At 38.5% G+C, this 23281-nt stretch overlaps 1 protein-coding gene across 4 annotated transcripts in view; it reads left to right on the top strand.

Annotated features, from left to right (window-relative positions):
* Nucleotides 1-22759, top strand: part of SGMS2 (sphingomyelin synthase 2) — a 57133-nt gene extending 34374 nt beyond the window's left edge. For all 4 annotated transcript variants that reach the window (XM_061585443.1, XM_061585441.1, XM_061585446.1 and 1 more), the window contains exons 2-6: nucleotides 10081-10752; nucleotides 13371-13488; nucleotides 13611-13764; nucleotides 17576-17742; nucleotides 19151-22759. In XM_061585443.1, coding sequence (XP_061441427.1) covers nucleotides 10298-10752; nucleotides 13371-13488; nucleotides 13611-13764; nucleotides 17576-17742; nucleotides 19151-19354 — 1098 coding nt within the window. In that variant the 5' untranslated portion in view covers nucleotides 10081-10297 and the 3' untranslated portion in view covers nucleotides 19355-22759. The remainder of the gene's footprint in view (nucleotides 1-10080; nucleotides 10753-13370; nucleotides 13489-13610; nucleotides 13765-17575; nucleotides 17743-19150) is intronic.
* The last annotated feature ends 522 nt before the right edge of the window (nucleotides 22760-23281 follow it).

Below are 23281 nucleotides of genomic sequence, written 5' to 3'. Positions count from 1 at the left end.
TACTTATTTTTATCCGGAAGCCACCTTGAGTTCCAGTTTGGAAAAAGGGCGTGGTATAAATAAAGATAATAATGATAATCGGGACCACACCCACACCAGACTTTGATTTCACGTGAGCCAGTCATGGCTTCCCCCAGAGAATCCTGGGAAGTGTAGTTTATGAAGGGTGCTGAGAGGAGACTTCTATTCCCCTGACAGAGCTCCAGTGGCCAGGGTGGGTGAACAGTCCGCCGCTCTGATTGAAGCTCTGTGAGGGGAACAGGGCATCTCCTAGCAACTCTCAGCACCCTTCACTAACTACACTTCCCAAAATTCTTTCGGAGAAGCCATGACTGCCTAAAATGAAATAACAGTCTGGTGTAGATGTTGCCAGGGACATCTTTGGTTTAAATTCTGGTGGGAGGCTACATGTGCCTGCTGTAGAAAAAAAGATGGGGGAAACCCTGAAAAAGAATGATACTTTTCACAATGTTTTTCTTTTGGAAAGGAAAGGGGCTTCCCCTCTGCCCAGTGCCCATCCACCCAATCTCCTCCCCACCCTGCCCTCCTTCTCCCCCCTGCCCCTCCCCCAGGTTAGTTTCACCTATCCTAAGCATGTTACCTAGGCATATGTTGCCAAATTCTTCCAAGCTACACAGGAAGTGGATTGGACTGTGAAAGACCAACCCAAATGGTGTTTGCATTTTGACAAATTTGTAGGGCAGTACAATATCTCAGAGAGGAGGTCAGGTCTCCTGCTCCCCTGGTGCATTCACTATAGCTGCCCAATTTCCCTGCTTTATAAAGTTTGATAGAAATATCTGTTGGCTATAGGTGCATTCTTAAACTGCAAGGTTTTTTGCTTATTAATGAATATTTTACAAAGTTATGGACACAGTCTCATTAACTTCTGCAAGAAAGTTATGCATATTGTTCTCTGCAGCACTTTCTCTAAATGCTTGTCTATAGTTGCATTGTAATGTGCTCATGCTCTTTCTAATGTTTTTTTTTCTTTTTTATTGGTGGTGTTGTGATGAAACAACAAATATGCCAGTCATTTAATTCCTGGTGCTCATTCTAAATTTTCTGTTTACGACTTTTACATGGCCCATTATGTAAAGCTGTTGGTATGTCACTCCCCGGAAAGTCCCACATAGAAATGTGAATTCTCCACCTAACAAGGAGGGCTGTCTACAGGGCTGGGTGGGAATGTGCTGTTTGCCTGACCTTCCTCTGGCTGAGTTGGTGCTGTAAACTTGGAGGGGAAATTTGGTGTAGTGGAGCTAATCTGGCACTCCTGTCAGTGCCCCTGCACCTTGCTTCCACTTTGCCCCACCCCCTTTCCATCCCAGTATGCAGTAGTTACTCAGCTGGAGGGAGGTCAGGTGAGCGGCACACTGCTGGTAAACAGTACCCTCTTCTTTCTTCCAAGAAATGAAATGGGCTCCAGATTTTTTCCCTTTATATTCCTTAGTTTTAATTAGTCAGATGTCTGAGAGTTCAGATGGACAGTTATTTTTACCAAGTATGTGAATTACAAAGTTCAGTCCCACCCTAAATTTTGATCCCCTTCCTATTCCAGTGCCATAAAGTTGGTTCCCTATCCCAACTTGCTTAATCCTTGTGTTTGTACTTTATTAATAACACTGTACTTGAAACTGGGGGGATTATCAGGTTGCTGTGTTTTGCTCTTGCTCATAAAAAAACAATCATTTACTCAATGAGTTTTATGTCTACTGTTTATAAATGATAGCGCAAAGCAAAGTGCTTGGTTTGAGGAAAGCTTGTTCTCTGCCTTAATTTGATTGCACTCTCCTGTGTCGTGAAAGCTATACTTGGAGATCTGCCATTTTGTCCTGAAATAGCCTATGGCCAATGCAAAAGTATAATGCAATTATGTTCCAGTTCGTTCTGCCTGAGTATCTTAAGGAAATTACCAGTTTTGTACACTAAACCAGCAGATATAAAGAGCCTTGTAAAATTCATTTTGAACAGCACAATACCAGGACATAACAAATCCAGTTAATGGTTACTTTTAAGTTATGATACCAGGTAAACTGTAGGTTGTACTGCAGAGTTATGAAGGATGTAGAATGCATTATTAAATATCCAACATCAGGATGAGATACCTAAAGAGAAGCACTACTGGACATAAAACTGCATCTTCTTTCAGAGTAAGTTTGTTTACTCAAGCAGTGTACAGAATTATATGAAGCATATCTCTTCATTTAAAAAATAGCTTAAACGGAACTGTGTTTGAGTTTTAATAGTAGGTATTCCTGGTTTTACAGCATCATGACATCAGTTTCCTAATTTGAATGTCATAGAAAATTCCGTCTTTTTTGCTGAAATCAACCATGGGGTGTGGGATGGAGAGGAAAAGGTGAGGCAAGGAGAGAGAGTACACAGGCACACAACTAATTCTGTGGTTTATTAGGCTGGATTCCTACATCTAAGCCAGACCAGATAACTTTTTATTTGATGTGTGAAAATGTCTGAAGCATAACAATAGGTGGGTCATGGGGTTTCCTTGTTTTTTAAAGGGTCATTGAAATGAAAATTTACCTGGCTCAAAAATTAAAGTACAATCATCTTGGAATAAATAATAATGCTCTTCAGGATAGTACTTGCAGGTGCACACACCCCGATTCTCATTCTCACCAGAATATTTTTCCTTTGCAACTCTTTCCTTACTAAGTAGAATCCTGGCTGAAATAGATGCCTTGGGAAAAGAGGCTAGGAGGCACTTAAACAATTTAAACTTAAATCGGTACTGTGTTCTACAAGAAAGGCTATGGATGAGGCTTATATTCAACCAAGTCCTACTCAGAATAGATCTATTAAAATTAAGTTAGTCATGTCCATTAACCAGTGGGCCTACTCTGAGTAGGTCTAGCATTGAATACTACCCTGAATTTCTCTTTCTGTCAAAATTCATTATGAACCATTTGATTGGCCTTTGCTATTCAGTGGCTGCTGCAGCTAACTAATTGACATGGTACAAATTCATTTTAGTAGTTTGAAAGTAAGGAGCATCATGATCATCTTGGACATAAGTCTGGTTAAGTGTGTCACAGAACAAGGTGGTGCTAAGTCTTGCTAACTTAAGTCTTCAGAATTTAGTTCATTGTAAGATTATTCATAATTGTGGCCACTTGCCCTGATCCTAACTTGTCTTCGTAGTGGTTTTGTGTTCTTGCACAGTGTGGCATTGATATCTAGCATGTTGTAGGAACAGCAGAAGATGACTTCGCACAGTAAATCTGATTGAGACTTTTAAGGTCAAGTGTAACTGAGTGTAAACTCTGTTTAATACTACACTCAGATGAATTGTCACATCTGTTAGGATGAAAGTAAATTACAAATCATTAAAAGAACTAGACATTTTAAAAAACCTTTTAGAGTAGCTGAAGGAAAACATTAGTTGAATTTTTGTATTTTACAACTAATAAATAGTGCTTTAAAATCTCAGTGTGAATTGTGGACCCCAACTTTAGACTGTATTCTTCCCAACCTTGCTCCTATACTAGATGGATTAGTAAGAAACACTTTGTTCCCCCTTAAGGGACATTGACCATTGACATGTGAGTGTAATATTTGAATAGAATGTACATATTGAGCTGGTTTGCTCATATGGTTTAGTGCAAACACATGACCATACATGCTTCTGACAGGAGATTTTGGCTGCTGTGCTCCTTCCATGGTTCTGCTGAAGCTGTGAGTTAAGTCATGGTTTGTCTTGGCATCTTATCCACACCTGGGCTCATGGTTTGTCTCATTCAGACAAATCATGAGATATAAGCCCAAAAAGACACCTTGGTTATAGCTTGTGGGTTGTCTTGCTCCAGACTAGTAATGAGGAGAAGTTTGATTTTGTTTGCAGTTAAAGCCAGATTTATCAAATTCACACTTTATGAAACAATGTGAGAACCAAACCACAGCAATCCTTCAAAATTTGCACTTAATTTTGCGATGCAGTTCTTCAACCAGTGTTTATAAAAATGAATATATTGGGGGGAAATATGCATTAAAATGAATATATTAGTGAAAACAACATTTGTTGTTGCTATGTGCCTTCAAGTCGATTATGACTTATGGCAACCCTATGAATCAAAGTGCTTGTAAAAATTAGTCAAAACTGCATATAAACATGTGTTAGGAGACATTAGCACTAAAATGCTGGAGAATTTTCATGAGGATTTTTTTTTTTTTAATGCAAATCGCTGCAGAACGGAACTTAAGATTTGAAAAGTGAGAAACAGAGAGAACCAAAATTGACATATCTTTCCATCCAGACAAACCACAAGTCTGGATTTGGACGACATGGTAAGCCAAACCATAGCTTTGCTCACAGCAGCAGCAGGACCAGGGGAAGAGCACTACAGCCACATTCATGCCAAGTCCTAGTTCAACTTAGCATTAAATGCAAGTCAACACATTGTGTTTGTGGTGGAGGATGGGGAATATTAGTGAGGTGTCCTCTCCTTCCTTGGCTACTGTTGCTGCTGTTCCACTGTTGTGCCCCACTGCACATCATCAGATTGCTGGATGATAAAGCCTCTCTTGAATAAAGGTATCTTCTCTAGGAACAAGGCCAAGTAGAAACTGCTGGGAAAGGAAAATGTCCATTATCACATTGCACTTCTTGAGTTACTATTTCCAGGAAACAATTTGTTTTTTTAAATGTGTGCAGCAGATGAAAATTAAATTACAAGAAATTCAAACATGCTTTGTTTTTATGAAAGTGCCATTGGTACAATGCTCTGTTAAATTATGATAAACTTGAATTCTGGAAAGAGAAACTAGAGCCAGTTTTCTTTAAATAAATAGTAATGAATGATCAATACAATAGACTTTCTCCAATTCTGATTTGTTCACATCTTTTATACAGCCTTAGTGTCCTTGATCAGTCTTGAGCATGCAGCTGATACACATGGCCATTCTTGTTTCTTTCTAGCAAAATACATACAGATGAGATACCTGTGGGGAGATAATTAAGGTGTTATTTGGAAGGCATGCATATTCTATAAAAATTATCTAATACAATTGAAACCAGTATTTCCCAAACATCTAATAATGAGTTCATAGTTCTTTTTTTCTGGATTAAAATTGCAGGTACATTTAATTCTTGCATTAAAAAAATACACATGTATTTTCTAAACCCATTTGCCCATACAATGTGTAGACATCCTCCTTACTACTTCAGGATAACTTAATTAATACTAGCTCCTGTTGTGCTACTTGTCCTTTGCCTATTAGTCAGTCTAGACCAAGTGATTAGCTGATGTTTCTGGGACTGTCCCATGGCTGTTGGCTGTAGTGTGACCTGCCTCATCAAACCCTTGTGTTCTCTTTCCCATGAGATTCTGTTGTTGCCCTTGATACTGACAGCAGGAAAATGTGTCACAATATATCTCCTTGCTCTGATGGGCATGAAGATGTATATAATATATTGGCTTAGCTTTCACTGCACCCTTCAGCCTCTCTTGTGGCAATGACTCACCCAACCATCACTAGTCTAACCATAATGTACACCCCACTCAAATAAAAAAAATAGATTTTGTTTGCTGTCCATAAAAATACAGTCAACATGAGTTCAAGTTTTGGTACAGTGGAAGCCAATGTCTCTTTGTTCATGCAGAGTGACACAATGTTTTAATATTGTCTTCTGAATATTAGTTTTAACTGCATTTGGATTTCAAGTTATTATACTAGCCAAATTATTCCTAAAGAAGTGATACTATGTTGATGGATCCTTTTGTTTACCCTGGTGTGAAAACAAAGGTGAGCCAGAACAAATACACTTCAATGACTAGAACATTCAAGACTTGTTCCCCTGACTGCTTACTTGGTTGTGTATTGTTCATGGTGATCTTGACCCAACTACTTTGTGTTTGGAGTATACAAATTACTTGGTTTCTAAGTCTACAGTTTATTTGGTGCTACTTCTAGAGATCAAAAGGACAGTGTCAAACTGGGCTTGGATAACGGATAGAAGAGAGAAAGCATAGATCAGAAAGAACCTTGTCACTGCCTCTAAGGGCAAACATTTTACCATGGGAACATGGAGTTCCCAGTCCTGAGTTTTCCTCCTTGCAATTAATGTGGGGGTAGGGACAGTTCTTTCAGGAGAGAAAAAGGAGGGTGCTTAGTCCACATTCTCCACTGCAAATACTCCCTTGCTATGTTTAATAATTTCTCCCCATTGCCGCCACTCTGCCAGAGACCAGTACTGGAAGGATCTATTTTCAGAGAAGAATCTGTGTGCCCTCAAACTTAAAAACACTTGTCCTACCCTGTGATGTTCCTATATTAATGTATATATGGTAAGTGTTGTTGTTTTAGAAGATACATGGTAAGTGGAGTGAAAGAGGAGGGAGAGTGAATGGGCAGTAGAATGCGAGATGATTGGCTGAGTGTTTAAAATGGCTGAATGTATAAAAGGAAGAGTGAGAGTGGAATCGGGGGGGGAGAAGAGAACTGAGTGGGTTGGTTGGTGGGGTTTAGAGAGTTGTTTACCAGGAGGGAGGTGGAGTTCGGATTAGTATTGAGTAAAACCATATGCTTATGTGCCTTAAGAAGAAATCTTGTTAATCTTGTTAGCTTTGTTATCTTTAATAAATACTTAATTTGGTTTACCAAAGGCCTGATCCTTGGCTGGGGTTTCACAGACCAGAAGGGAGGGTAAGGTAATGACCAAGGCTGAAGGGGAACTGTAACAAATGGTGGCAGCGGTGAAGAGAGTAACAATACCAGTATTCAGAGTCTCTGGGAATACTAGTATTGGGACGTTACTTGTGGTTGCCTAGCAGGGGGATCTGTTGAGATCTGTGCTAGAGCGGGGAGAGAAACCATAAGAGAGAGCGGTCCGGACTGGTGGAGTCCCTGGTGGTGCCTAGTGACAGGCAGTAGCCACGCGCAGGTAGGAACCTGACAGGGAGAGCCAGGGAAGGACGCCTCACTTGTCCTACGCCTCCCCATCAATTCTCCTCAAGTGCCTTTTACTCTATTGTATGTTTGGCAGATGCATGTTTGGGAACAGAGTTGTATCCGAAGTAGCACTAAGTCAGGGTCCTCTCAGCACAAGGATTGCCACTACAGCAACAAGACTTTTCTCCTTCCTTCCCCATATGTCCCCTAAATCTGTTCTAGGGGTTTCCCCAACGCTGCAGAACAGATCTGGCAGAAGGAGAGGGAGGGAAGCCGCATTGTGCTAGCAGTAATCATTGTGCTGACAGTTGAATACTGCCTGTACATTTCCATTGTAACTAAGACCTCTTGTAATGAACAACCCTATACTGTCTGGGCTCAGGATACCTTAAGTGGACACAAAATGTGTGGGCACCTCTGTTGGCTCAAGAGCCACAGCTGAAGTGTCAAAGAACCACCTGCATCTCCTGAGCCACAGTTCGGCCCTTGGTATATATTCCCCTGGTATATATTCATTACGACATACAATCAACACAATATTACATTACATAAAAATGTCTGCTGCAAATTGACATTTAGGCAGAAAGTAACATGAAGATTTTGCTTAAACTTCTTTGAGTTGAACATACATGTGCCAGGTAACCAGAGATCAGTAGAGCTAAGTGAGACAATTGGCAAAATAGTATGTTACAGATCTTGCTGGGCTGTTTTGCTACAGTAATTACTATGCATATTGAAATCTAACTGGGAAGAAGAGCTAGCTGCTTGAAATATCACTTTACTAAAAGAAAAAGCTGTACAAAATTATTCCCCTGATCATATTACTTTAATTTTGGGAGATTGGGTAAGTGTTACAAGACTGTGTGAACGGCTCACTTCACAACACTATTGTTGTACATGCAGCCTGTTATGGAGTACAGCCTATTCCATTTTGTCTTGTTCTACAGCTGGACATTTAAGAACGGGGAAAGACATAGGGGAGAAATGTGTTTTCCTCATTTTTAAGTACAGTATGCGCTGTTCCTCTTGTAAATGGACCTGCTTAAAAGCTGAAGCCCGATCTGTCCCATCATACAGACACACTTCTGTGTCTGGAATTGCTCATTAATTAAGTGACCTGCAGCTCACTGAGAATCCTTGAACCAGTGGGTAGATGTTCACGTACAGTTGAGTAAAATGGAAGGAAAAATTAATGTACTTCAGTTTTGTGACTCCTTTGCTGCCTCTTTTTCTCTTGTTCATGGGGCGGGGCTCAGCTTGGGAAATGGAAGTAGTAGAAATAAATGAAAAATGTATATGCAGTGTAACTGTCAGCCATTGCTGAATAACCACAACCTGTTCCCATATTTCTGGGATTGTAGTAGTCCTGCTCAGGGCTGTGGAGTCAGAAGCCATTTTGGATGGAGTCGGAGTCTGTAGAAATGACTCCGGCTTCAAAATAAAAACTTTCATAGCAATTTAGGAAAGTTTTCTTGTTCAGAAATTTTAATCAAATAAATATATTTTATGTTCTATCAATCTAGCCTGATGATTCATGTTGTGGTGATGAAATGCCTTGTGTTACCATTTTACTACAGTAAATTTGTTATTACTAGTTAATATACATTTGCCATTTATGAAGGAGTCGGACAGTAGAAAAATAGAGAAGTCAGAGTTGAATGTTTGGCGTACTGACTCCACAGCCTTGGTTCTGCTACAACTGTAAAGTCAAATGCAGCCTAACAACTATTTGTAACTGCCTCTTAGGATTCAAATGTTCTATGTTCTAGTTTCAGTTACCTGTGACTGGGAACAAAATTGTGGAGGGTAGGGATGAGAGAGAAATACGATTCAGTTCACATTTAAAGCCAAACGTATCGAATTCACATTTCCAAAACAATATGAGAACCGAAACAGCCATCCTTTGAAATTTGCACTTACCCAAATTTTGCAGTGCAGTTTGCCAAACTGTGTTTACAGAAATGCATGTATTAAGGGAAAATATGTTTAAAAATGAATATATTAGTGAAAATAATATATACACATGCATTAGGAGAAATTATTTGCAAAAATGTGTAGGTTATTCAAAACTGCATTCAAAAATATGTTAGGAGAAATTTGCGCTAAATGCTGATGAATTTTCTTGAGGTCAGATTGGTGTCCTATCATGAACCAGAGGATTGTGGCTAGTTTGAGCAACGTCATTTGTATTGTCTAAATACATTTGATCCACTTATAGCAATATTTTTGTGTTTCTTATTTGGGCACAGTATAGCAGATACAGTGTTCTTTAGGTTTGGCTGCAGTGTACTAGCTAAGCAGGTACTGAAATGTCTTTATGGCTTATGCTGGATCAAGTGGCGCTCCCCCCTAAAAAAAACCCCAACTTGCACCATATTATGAAAAAATGGAACTGCACTCTCTTAGATATAAATTTATTTCCTTGTTCCTCCCATTCTTCCTGGGTTTTTTGGTAAGTGTTCTGCTTCTGTGGTTAGCCCCTTTAAGGAACATGGGAAGATCATTTTAGTCAGAAGTGTTGTTAGCTGCCCAGATCTAGGAATGTGGTGGAATAAATCATAATAAAATTTCATTAAACTACATTCAGCTTTTCCACCGCAGTTTCTTTGAAGCTACACCCTCTTTTGAGTTTTCTTTAGTAGAATTGCATGAATTCTAATGAGAATTCAGCTCAGAATATATTTTATGAAAAATAAAATCTGTATGTCTGTAGATAACCTGACTTACATCTGTTGACAACTAAGGACTGAAACAATAATTGTTCACAGCTATTGCTGAAATAACATAAATATCAGAAATTTATTAGGAGGCTGAGCTCCATTCTGTAAAATGGCCTGATGTGCCTCTGATTTAAGTAAATCTTAGTTAATCTTGGTTTAGCATTACATGCGAACCCAGCCATAACTCTAGTTTGTTCGCAAAAATAAGCCATGATTTTTTGTTGACTTACTGACCATAGCTGTAGTTTAGTGTTGTGTGTTAACCTAGACACTTCATTTTTCATAAAAAAGAATCCATGCCTACTTAAGTTTCCAATATTGCCATTAAACAGTAAACACAATTTAAATAGTCTTTCATTATATATTACTTTTGAAGTACTGTCCAACATATATACAGAGGTAAACTGTGGATTTCTGCATTTTTAAAAAATCTTTGTCAACTTGATTGCAGAGAATGTATTCATGACACCTGGAGGAAAAACCTGCGAGACTCTTTCCATAGAACTGAAGCTATAACTGAATGAGAAAGTGGAACCCAAAGTTTCTGCATGTTTTGTTAAAAGACCAAAATTGGCTGGAAGTACAGGAGGCAGACTTTAAAAAGAAGCAGAAGATCATTTTTGAAATCATTCAGGAATTTATTAGTTTTGCCACACGTGCTAGGCCTGATGGATACCATAGAGACAGCAAAACTTGAAGAGAACATGGAAGGCCAGAACAATGAAACTGCAAATGGTTATGCTCAACCTGCACTCACTGTCAGTGAGGAGAGCAAGAATGGCAGCAGCAAACCAAAGAGTTTGTCCAATGGCTTGCGAAAAGGTTCTAAGAAGTATCCAGACTATATACAGATTTCTATGCCCGCCGAATCTAGAAACAAATTCCCTTTAGAATGGTGGAAAACAGGCATTGCTTTTGTGTATGCTGTTTTCAACTTAATTTTGACGACTGTCATGATCACAGTGGTACATGAGAGGGTGCCTCCCAAGGAGCTCAGTCCTCCATTGCCAGATAAGTTTTTTGATTATATTGATCGTGTGGAATGGGCTTTTTCTGTATCAGAAATAAATGGAATTATACTAGTTGGATTATGGATAATGCAGTGGCTGTTTCTCAGATACAAGTAAGTACCCCTGCTTCTTTTCTTTTTCTTATTAAAGGCCAAACTTGATGTCCATTTAAATATATAGGCAGCTATGTATTTTGTCAGTCTTTAACTAATTACAGGGGCTGAGGAGCCCATCTGTGAAAGCAGCTAACACAAAGAGGCTTGTCACTTCACTTCCCTGCAGGGATCAGAATAGAAATCTGTCTCCCTGCAGGGCTAAAGATCTTTAAAAAAAAAAAAAAGCTGTAAGAGGGAACCTCCATTCCATTCTTAGTGGGGGAGTGAAGAGATGTGACTCACCTTCCTACTGGTGACTTTACAGTGAGAATTAGGCTCCCCCCGCCCCTGCAGTTGATTACGGAAAACCAAATGCACAATGGCCATTTGATATTGTAAGAACACATCTAGTTTGGTCCTAAAAGAACTAACTGTACTTATTAAAATACATCATGCACAGTGACTTGCGGACCTGCAAGGGAAGTAGGCTTGAGATGCTAGAGCAAAGATACCTGCCAGCCTACAGTAACGCAGTATAAAAATGGAGAGTGACAATTTGGATTTTCAGTTTTTCCATCCTTACATTTTCTGATTTTAAAAAGCAGCTGGATTAGTTATGTTTAAAACAAGCTGAATTGTTACAATGATATAATATACTCATTTATATGTAAACCAACTGTTATTTAGGCTGTAATGCTATACCTACTTATCTGGGAGTAAATCCTGTTGAACTGAATGGGATGTACTTCCAAGTACACAAACATAGGATTGTCGGGTTCACTTAACAGAAAACTAGCACAGTAAATATTTGATGTGTACTACTATCTCTATCCAGTTCATATGTGCTCCTCATGCAGCAAGTGGGTCTCTGGTCAGAGCCATGTATAGGTAGATTAATTGTGCAGCTTCCAAGAGATGGTTGTACAGGAAGTATGCAGTCTGGTCTTGTATGAATTGCCACTGGTTTTCATCCGCTCTTTTTATCTGCAGTTGTACAAAATAAATATATGCTGCCTTTCTAGGGCCTAGCCCTTATAAGTGGTGTACAATCATAAGAGATCCCTTAAGATACATTTGGATGGTCAGATCATAAGGAAGCACATGTCTCAGGGATCAGTGGTATAAAAATACTGCTGCTGAAAGGGCAATCTGGGGGTGTGTACACATGTAGCCTTTCAATTGCATGTGGGTCCTTTTTCCCTAGAGCACTTTAGACTTCTGTACTCTCCTCCCCTCAGTTAGTGTTTCCACAACCCCTGAATGCTGCCAGAAATGATGTAATGCCCTGCTGCAGCTGCTCACATGCAGTTCCACCAACTTTTTTCATTTTATTTTTTGCGGGTCTTTCAAAAGACAGGATATCGGAAAGAGGGGGGCTGGAAACTGGTGCATTAGTTTAGTATATTGATAAAGTGATACACAGTTTGTTCCCTGCTTTTCCATCTTCCAAGTAATAAGCTCGAACATTCCATAATTGCAGTGGCTGCTTCTAAGCTGTTCTAGAATCTTTTCCTCCCCCCAAATATCAAGAAGATTGAAGAAATCAAGAGCATCTCTTGTGTTTTCCTTGAAATGCTGTGTATACATTCACGCTGCAAGAGCCTGAGAAATGTACTCTCAGGACAAAATGGATTATAGTCGTTCCAGCAAAAAGTGCTCTAGATCAATAAATAGTGTGGGACAGGCACGACATGGGGATAATGTTATGTGTACAGCTCCCCAAAAATGCGCTTGTATCCTGCACAGAATGCACATTAACACACTGTGTACAAAGCCTGGATCATGTGAGTCTTCAGTACAGATTTAAACACCTGCATTGAAAAGGCCATGGATAATTCTGCAGGAGGTGAGATTCACAACTATGGATTCCTTTTTGTGAAGCGTTTTAGTGCAGATTAGATGCATTATAAATCAAGTGTTGCAAACCTTGAAAATCCAAAACCTTACTGTAAAATGTAACAGTTTGCTTGTTGTAGTGTTGGTGAGTATTAAGTCACAAGACCATAAGGAGACTCCTGTTGGCTGTATGGTCGGTGCCTATTGGGACGTGTAGGGCAGAAGGCAGGAAATTCAACAGTAAGTGAAGCCAGAGCTAATGAAAGAGCCAGTGATGGGCAGGCCCAACTAATTCTAGTTTTGCCTTCATCCTCCTCCCTGCTGAGTTCTGCAAGGGGCAACACAGACTGAGGAGGAAGATACCAGGTAGTGTAAGTAAGGTTACATTGGAGGTTAGTAAGGAGGTTAGCATATGGGGGCTGGGTGAGGCAGACTAAAGTTGGTGGGGTGGTGCCCCATTTGCCCTAATGGACTTGCCTCCACTTCTTGTTGGATCAGACCAAAGATCCACTCAGCATCTTATTCCCACAGTAGCCAGTCAGATACGTCCAGCAAGCTTGCAAACAGAGTATAAAAACATTAGTTCTTGCCTGCCTTTTTGAAAGAAATAACCATTAACTCTTCCTTTGAGCAGGCAGTGGTTCTTTAGCTTCTTCATGAATCCCTTTATTTTATGCCTGTAGAGTATAAATTAAGAGTGTGGAGAGGACCAGGTTGAATTTTCCAGGCATTACAACAGCCTTTTTTATGGAGATATAGCATAATGCTATGAATAATCTCTCTACAAAATTGTTTTTCAGATCAATAGTGGGACGAAGGTTCTTTTTTATACTGGGAACTTTGTACCTCTACCGCTGCATTACCATGTATGTCACTACCTTACCTGTGCCTGGAATGCATTTTCAGTGTGCTCCAAAGGTAATACTAGTGGATATAAATGATACTTATAAATTAGTTGGCTTGGAATGCTTTATCCAATCTGATATTTCCAGTGTTTTTCAGCCTGTATTTCTTCTTTTGTTCTCCCCCTGATAACCTAGCTTAATGGAGATTCTCAAGCCAAGGTTCAGCGGATCCTGAGACTAATTTCAGGTGGTGGACTGTCTATAACAGGCTCACACATCTTATGCGGAGATTTCCTGTTCAGTGGTCACACTGTAGTGCTAACGATCACATACCTATTTATAAAGGAATGTAAGTTTACATTTTTCACAAATTAATAGTTTGGGGTTGTTTTTCAGAAATATTTAGGGATGCCTCTCCATTGATTTTAATACCAGTTTCAGAATTCTGTATCAGAATTATGTATATTCACCAGTCTAGGTAGATGCTTTGATTGATGAGATTTGAAAATAGCAGAAAGTGTGGGCCAATTCTGCCATTATGGCCACTGTATGGAATATCCCTAAAATTGCTCTTATGTGGCAGTTCTTGCTGTACAGTAGATCAGTCATGTGAAGCAGCTTAGCAGTCAGACCAGTTTTGTTTATGGGAATGTAACTGTCCAGAAGAGAAGTTTGCACTTACATGAAGAATATTACTTGTCACCTGGTAAACTGCTCCAAACCCCAAGCCCTTTTTATTTTATTTCATGTTGTGTATGATTTCAGATGATCTGTGTTATGGATGTGATTTGCAAGCCTGGCCTCAAATTTCTTCAGGTTCCTTCAAATACAAGATGTCTAATTTAGATGGCCCTCTTTGCAAAATGTTCCTTAAATTGGTGGTGGTGGGGAGATGTTTGGGTCCCCAGGCCTAATTCAATGGTTATAAATTGGTCTAGGACAGAAGAAAATACTTATCTTGCTGTTCAGCACTGTGTATGTTGTTGTTTTTGCTTTCGTGTTTGCCACGAGGCCTTTAGTGGGAAGCTCATAAATAAATATTACCTTATTTATTTGCATGTTTATGCCAGCCTTCCTTCGAGGAACTGGTGGTGGCTCACAAGGTCACCTCACCATTTTATCCTCATAACAATCCTATGGGGTAGGTTAGGCTGACAGATAGTGACTGGTCCAGTGCCATCCAGTGACAGATCTCCCTGGGCATCTTCCAAAATTACTCATCACACCACACTGGCTTGCAGTTCTAGAAGACTTCCTCTTGAATATTTTGGTGGTTATGAGGATGTTACCAAGGAATAAGCATTTAAAAACAGAAGGTCCATATGAACTGTGAAAATAAAACTCCCTTTTCAGTGCCATGTTCATGTCACCATTAACATTAAAATACCTATATATCTATGCAGATTCTATGAAGCCTGAATCTGACAGTTTCTGGTTGTGTAGTATGTATAATTTTAATACATTAGAGGTAGTAGAAGAACATAGTTTTCCATTTGTAGTTGTTAAATAGCTATATCATACTTTCTTTCAATTACTAATTTATGTGAGGTGTTGTTACAAACTTACTATGATAATGTTAATCATGCCATTTAGCGTTGCTCACTAATTTACTTGTCTAGCATTTAATATGGGGTATTTGCAAAATGTGTGTGTGAAAAGGAAGGGAATTATAATTACTGACATAGGGCTATTACAGTTTCTCTTCACCAGATTGTCCTGCAAACCCTGCGTATAATGAACTGTTTCCTTTGGAATATTGCTGCTTTTTAATAAAAGTGGAGTGGACTGTACATCAAGGGATTATCTACCAATTTCTGGTTCCTGTATAATTGGGGAGAAATGTAGTTTTCAACAAGAACAAATACTGTTCCATTATTGTGAAGCTGAGTGCAGTATGCTCCACGGAACTCTTTGAACAGGCATTTTGCCAGTCTTAAAGATGTTTCCTGTGTTTTCTTCCCTGTTTATCAATATATTTAACTCCCTGGACAGAGATGGCAGTACAAGCTTCCCCCCAGTCCATTGCCATTTATTTTTGGAATGAGCAATAAAACACAGTAGTGCACTGGTTATTTTTGTTAATTGCATAAAATGGATTAAATTAATTTGAAATGGGTACTGGTGCAGTTATCCTTCAAAAATGTAAAGGAAATGAATGATTCTCTGATCTAATTTTGCTAGTTCCTTTCTTTCCTCAAACATGATTATGATTTGTATGCTACCATGCAAAGGGGTGGCCATGTACTGTGGAAGAAAGATGGTAGTGGATAACATATACCCCTTTGGATGAATGGCTTCATAAGGAGGATATATTTTTGACGTGTATGCTTTTGTGGATGCCAAATTTTTGCAGTTCAATTTTAAGATCTCTTCCTGTGAGATCTTAAAATGTAAAGTTTATATGAGGGGTGGTGATAGTGCTAGTTCTGTAACACTCCTAACATTATCTGCTAGTATTTCCCTTTTTGTTTCAGATAGCAAAGAGAAGAGGGGAGAGTATTGCATCAAGTGGGAGCACTATGGGGAATGGATGATAACTGACAATTGGTAGACTTGGTGGTACTCTTGAGGGGACAGATGGGAGTCCAAACAGCTAATCTTTCTTTATACTGTAAAGGAATGCTGGTGATGCAAATGTGTAGCATTGTCTATGAACATAGGATGCTGCCATTGGTCCATCTTAGGGATGGGCAAGAATTTCACCAAATTTGGATTTAACACTGGACTTTTCAATGGCCCACATATTTTCCATCTTTCTGCAACGATCCCGTTTGCTCCAAACTTCAGAGGCTTTCCCCTGACACTGGATTTTTCCCCTTGAATATATTGTTCTTTTATTGATCATGCACAACACAGAAGTATGGATCTCTCTCTCTCTCTCTGCCATCCCCCCAAATAATCCAAGCTCCAAGTAGAAGGAAGCAAGCAAAGTCTCACCACCATCAAGGACTCCAGACTTTTGGAGGGGGTGGGCATTGAAAACAGCTTTCCTCCTTTGTTTTCCAAGAGGAAAACAGCTGGTCTCTACTTTCTAATGTGAAAAATGACCAGCCATAGTTGCAGCAGAGGAGGGAGGCCATGAAGCCGCTTTCCTTTATCAATATTTTCTTTCAAATTATCAATATTTTTTCAAATTATTGTTAATTTGAAAGAAAATATTGGTAAAGGAAAAGAAAGCAGCTCTGTTGCCTCCCCTTCCACTGTGACTAAAGCTGGTCAGTTTTCACCTTAACAAGTAGAGACTTGCTGTTCTCCCTTTGGAAAGGAAAGGAGGAAAGCAGCTTTCAGAGCCCCCCCTCCCCCCCAGCAAGCCTAGAGCCCTTAACTTGGGGAAATTTTGCTTGCTTCTTCCCGCTTGGAAAATATTCTTTCAAAATATTGATATTTTCTTTCATTTATCAATGAGAGCCCTGGGCTCCTACTGGGAGGAAGGGTGGGATATAAATCTAATCTAACCAATCAATCAAATAAATAAATATTTCCTTTGAAAATACGGATATTTGAAAATAAGCTATCAATATTTTGAAAAACAGATTGGTAAACGCAGCAGCTAATGGACAAAGAATGAACTGAAATTGATACTGCATGTTTTGAAGCAGCACCAGCCAACCTATCCCAACCCTAATCCATCTAGCCCAGTGGTATCTACTCCATGAGCAGTAGCTCTCCAAGGCCTCAGGCAGAGGTTTCTCCTTGCCAGGAAATTCTTGTAACTGAACATTCCAAGGATTGAACCTGAGACTTTTTGCATGCCACGTGTGTACTCTACCATATCCCCTCATTAATCTATGGTATGGATCATACACATCAGATATATATATCATATGCACATTCAACCAGCAGCATAGTACAAATTGTGCAAGTCAACTGAACAACTAGCATTCATGTTTTTGCTTTCTACAAACCGTCCAAAAATGTACTCCTGCTAAACTTACAGTGTGGGTTCAAGGCACATGGCAACCTGTTCCTGTGAACGAAGCATATATTTTAGTTTATATCTGTTTCTGTGTGTGTGTATGTATGTGTATGCACAAATTAGTTCAAATTAATATGCATCTCTTTTGTCACTGTGGATACATTTCCCATATTCAATATCTTTTACATGCTTTTTTAATAATAATAATAATTATTATTATTATTATGCTTTTCTTCCTGGACAGATTCACCTCGCCACTTTTGGTGGTATCACTTGATCTGCTGGTGTATGAGCATTGCTGGAATAATCTGCATCTTAGTAGGACATGAACATTACACTGTAGATGTCATCATTGCTTATTATATCACCACAAGGCTCTTCTGGTGGTACCATTCAATGGCTAATGAAAAGGTGAGTAACAGGAATACCAGCTTCTAAATTCATGTTGGATGCTTGAGACATATAGTACAGGCATACCCCGCTTAACGTTGCTTCACTTAACGTTGCCTTGCTATAATGTACATGCTCCATACATCCCCATACCCCTCTTAACATTCGCTTGCTTCGCAATAACGTACATTTTATTGGCATGACGCCACTGCTATCTAGTGGTGATTGCGTGCAGTACAAGTGAAGACAATTGCTTCACTTAAAGTAGATTTTCACTTACTCTCCGGTCCCATTACGAACGTTAAAGCGGGGTATGCCTGTACTGCTTTGTAAAATGTATTATGTTAAAATGAGATTTCTGGATTATGCTAGACTTTGAAAATAAATTACTCTTTCCCTGTGAATGTCATGGTTCAACATCTAAGAAAATATCAGTATAATCCAGAAAAAGTAAGTCATGAAGGTCCATTTGTATTTAAAGGAATTAACGTCCCAGTCCCACAAATATATACTGATGAATAAGGCTTGCCTCTTTCAGTGAGCCTTATTCCCAAGTAAATGTGCACAGCACCACAATTGTCTAACTGTACACTTTTGTTGCAACTACTTTTTGTTGAACGACACTCATAGTGTCTTGCTGCATACTATACACACCATTATAGGAGTGTTTTGAGGGGAAAATTCTATCAACACCAGATTATTCTATTGCTCAGATTAGAGCTAGAATCGCTATCTGAAATTGCCTAAATATATGAGGAACAGGATTGTGAGGCCCCAGTCTAATACCCTCAGTATGCAATTTTAGTGGAGCTAGAGTATGTCATGAAGCTATCAAAAGTCTTATTACTAAAGTGGTTCAGCATATATGAATGCCCTCTTAAACTACCAGAACTTCTTTGACTTAATTATGAATTAGTTAAAGGTGAGAAGAGAGGCATTTTCACTATGCAAATGGAATGTGAGTCACAAATATTGTAGTAAGTGAATGAAGCCATTCACAATAAGTAACACTGAGGTGCAGAGAATGATCAGAAGGAGCCTTATATATTAAGTTAAGCAGATTTGGGCCTGCTTATTACCTAGATGGGAGCTTAGAAATCCCATGTATGCCAGTCTGGGTTCCTTGGAGAAATGGAGTAATATGAGTAGTAATCAATAATGCTACTTTGCCAGATTTTATTTTACTGCAATTTGTTTCAAATGGTGTTGGATATTGCAAAATTCCAGCACAAAAACCAATTTGGAGTTGAACCACAGGGAGAAATGATGTAGATCATCCTGTCTGATGAAACATACTTGTAGTTTTCATGCTTTTGTTTCTATGGAGAAGTGCCTTTTTAATGAAAAATAAGAATGATTCTAGTGGTTGTACGTGTGGCTCTTTTTAATATAGGATCTTGATATATTTTTCTCCCCCCTTTTAATGCAGAACTTGAAAATCTCATCACAGACGAACTTTCTGTCTCGAGCATGGTGGTATCCAATATTCAATTTTTTTGAAAAGAATATACAAGGCTCAGTACCTTGCTGTTTCTCATGGCCAATATCTTGGCCCCCTAGCTGTTTCAAGTCTTCATGCAAAAAATATTCCCGGGTTCAGAAAACAGGAGAGGACAATGAAAAATCCACCTGAAGAAAATGAAGACAAGAAAATGGATCATTCTTTACCTTTCCCAAAACATTTGTGCTATAACCAAAGCTCTTAAGGTGACTAGATTGTTAACTGAAGAAGTGGACCAAACTTTGTGAAACTGATCTGACAAAAGACAATTGTAGACACACACACAAAAATTATTACCCCTTGGTATGTTTTTCTAGTCATATTGTACAATTCCATCCCACTCTTCAGTGTTAGTAGGCACTGGCACTCAGTGGCGCTCTGGTGCCAACAGAACACTTCCTGAGGAGAAGAGGAGCCGGGACTTTGGTTTCTTAATGAGATTAAGAGGTGCCAAAGAACACATCACACCATCTGTTGTTAAATATCACTCATCCCACAGAAGCACCGAAACAAAATATCTGCTTCATACTCGTAGAGTTTGAAGAGCAAAACCATAGTAAATGATAAAAGGCACATTACTGGTCTTTCTAGCTGTACGCAGAGAGTAACTTGGCAGGCAGTGGTTTTATTATTCTCACTAGTGAAGGCAAGACTTGTTACACATGACTGGTGAAACCAGAAGTGAGCCTTGATCTTTTTATAATCTTTTATGGGAATGAATATATACGACCCTGTAATGCCACCTCAGATTCCATATACTCTGTCTACCCTCTATCGATTTTTACATTTTTTTAAATAAGTGGTAATTTTATATATCTCTCTATATATGAAAATAAAACTTATTTTACCTGATGATACTGTTAATTAGAAATAATGTCTAACGTCATCGGGGGTTCTACAACAGGAAAAATTATTTATTGTTAAAATACATATATGTAAGGCAAGAGAATTATTTAAATTTCTGCTGGTCAGTTAGCCTGCAATGAATGTGTGGTGCATGTGCATAACACATTTTGAGTATGTACACTTTACAGTGCATGCTCAAAATGTGGAGGCTCTGCAATAGCAAGAGAATGTTGACAATCTTTCAGACCATGACTGAAAATACAGGTAGACCAATGGATGTGAATAGTGGCTTAATGGCCGTTGTCGGCATTCATAGATGTAAATTGATAATTTTGAATGTTCATAAGATTCCTGTAGGATTGTTAACATTCCTTTGATTGTTCCTATAATATACATGTACATGACCATGCATTTATGCACGCATAGCAAATCATATATGAACAAATGAACCATTTAAATGCTCTGGGAGACAAAAGGTCCACTGATCCTTCATTCACTCGTTTTGGTCTTGTGTAAAAGGATTTTTTGAAGGCTTAAAAAGAAATGTTATAATATGCAGAATTTATAGAACATGGGACCTGAGAGCCAGATGTGATGCATTTACAGATGAACATCACTTTGTTTTTCCTTGGTGTGAATTTCAGTTGTTGCCCCAAGGTTATTCACTGCAATAGGTGTGTTTGTTTCACTATTATCTAACACGATATTTATTATTAAATGGTCATGTGGCCAGTCTGCTACCTTCTTGTTTTCAGGATTTTTTTGGTTCGACAAAGTATGCCTGTATAATATGAACTGTATATGTAGAAACACCCAATCTATTAAGCTGATGTTTAGGAAAGCTAACATGGCCCACTTGTTTTTGTTGTTGTTGTTGTACAGGAATCAAACAGTGTCATTAGTATTACAATATCTAGCATTTAAATATGCTGTATTTTTCCTTGTTGCCAATTGCTTTTTAAAAAAACAAAGAACACTGTAAACGTAACAACTAGAGAAATAACTATTGAATTTGCTTAGGTCTAATCAGTTACTATAAAAATAATGCTTTGAAGATTATCATTAATGAAATAATGAGATAATTGGATTAGAAAATTTGTTCTAACTTAAAATTCAGTATGTAGATGTGGATCCTTCTTCCATTCACAGATCAGACTGCTAAGCTAATTCTCATTTTCAGAAGCTCACTTTGGCAACAGCAAATCCTTTTGCAAATAATGCATCCTGATAACAAAAGATAGCTAAGTATGTTAATTCAGCCAGATGCCTTACTGTTACAGGTTACTTTTCTTCGCTAGAAATATTTAACATACTCATTTGCTCTCAGGCCAGTTACATGGACATGCACAGTGTTTTTTGGGTTAATAACTAACCAGGCCTTTTAGTAAACAATTAAGTGTAGCTGCTGATAAAACAACATATTAAGAATTAAAACTCAAGGCTAAAAGCAAGCTTACTTGTGCTTCATCTCCATTGGAGACAGTGGCCATGGTCCTGAGAAATATGGGGGAAATATGTAGCAGGACTCATTATTATTTAAATGTATTAGACAGTTTTTTGACAGAAGTGAACCCAAAGTGACTTACAATCAAAAGATTGAAACAAATATACACAAGGCCTCATGGCAGTCATAGAGGTCATATATATATATATATATTTAAAAAGCACATCTCACTTCTACACAGGCACCATCTGTGGTTAAAAACTTGGAAACATTCCAAAACATCAGCCATCCCAAATCAGATTTCAGGCAGCTTCAAATGTGGCAAAGTGTATAGAGCAGAAATGACTGGTGTATAAATATAGCAGTATTCAGTCTGGGTAGATGTGTGCATGTGTTTGCACATTAACAATTTACACCTGGCTTGCCTGCAACTTTGCCTGTAACAAAGTGTTTCTCGTAGGCATTTTATCACATTTAAAGCAACTCAAGCTGGACTCATACTTGGTTATTTCAAAAACAAGTAGCCATATAGGCTGTAGACTTCTGTTTGGAGGGAAAGTCCTCTTGTGTATTCGGTTCAGTCCAAATTTAAAGGTACATGTGCAGAAACAGCCTCTCTCAAGTCGTCAGCCTGCTGTCTAAACTTTAAAAAGTTAAGAGATTTGACACAAAAGCGCTGAGAGAGACCACCTAGATTTGAGAGTTATCATCCATGACTGACACATACACGACTTGTTGGACTGTAGCAAACAAGTGTGGTTCAGAGAAAGTTGGGCTGTTTGTGTCCCATTTGAAATCTGTGTAACTGAAATCACAATTTTGTGCTTTTAAAATGATGTTGATTTTCAAAGGGACTTAAGCATGTTTGACTGACTGTAAATTGCTTTCAACCCTAAAGCACGAGCATATGGTATTCAAATAGTATATTTTAATTAATTGACCAGTATATTTATGAAGAGAGAGAAGAATAAACTTGCTTAGCTGGACAACTATTTCAAGATGAATAGTATGAAATTTAAGCTTGTTGGTTTCTCATGTCTCTTGTTATGGATGAGAAATAACAAAATTTCAAAATAAATGAATCCATCTACTTAGATGGCAGGTAAAATGTGACAGATCGGAAGATAATTGTTAGCAAAGGAACTCCCAGTATGCAAGTGCTCTATTTGAAAACAGCTTCAGGATTAGCCACCTGACAAATAGGAAAATAGTAATTGTGTAACATTAAAAATTATATAGTTGCTGTTTTTTTGCTCTTGTTCAATTGAGTATATTGATATTCATTGTTGAAAAAGCCTGCACAACTTATGACCCAGTGTTTGCTGGATACCCAAGGACTTAAACAGGCCTCTTGTTTTTGCTGCCTACTTAGGTCTGATAAATTAGGGGGGGCTGTTGAGTACCTGACAAACCACCATATCTAGCTGGTAGGTTACATTGGCTAGACAGTCCCAAGTTAAGAACGCCTGGCCTCTGCTATTATCTTTCCAGCCAAATATTTTCAAATATTTTCACTTTAAAAATTTTCTCCCTTGAATAGTAAAGATCCTTTTCTTTTTTTGAAAAGTAAAGATTGCTGAAGGCAATCTTAAGAAAAATACACAGGACAGGAGCTTTAAATGTAAAATGTCAGTATCTCTTTAAAACTATAAAAATGCTTGTCTATACTCTGATAACTGAAGGAGACTTCAAAGGCAGCTCACATGGATAGCTGAAAAGGAGCTTGAAATATATATGATTTGTCTAAAGACAAATTAGTAACTGGCAGA

Source organism: Rhineura floridana, chromosome 9 (genome assembly GCF_030035675.1).
Source record: "Rhineura floridana isolate rRhiFlo1 chromosome 9, rRhiFlo1.hap2, whole genome shotgun sequence".
In the NCBI taxonomy this organism is placed as follows: Eukaryota; Metazoa; Chordata; class Lepidosauria; order Squamata; family Rhineuridae; genus Rhineura; species Rhineura floridana.
Note: the sequence above shows the minus strand (reverse complement) of the source record. Positions and strands in the feature narration are given on the sequence as shown.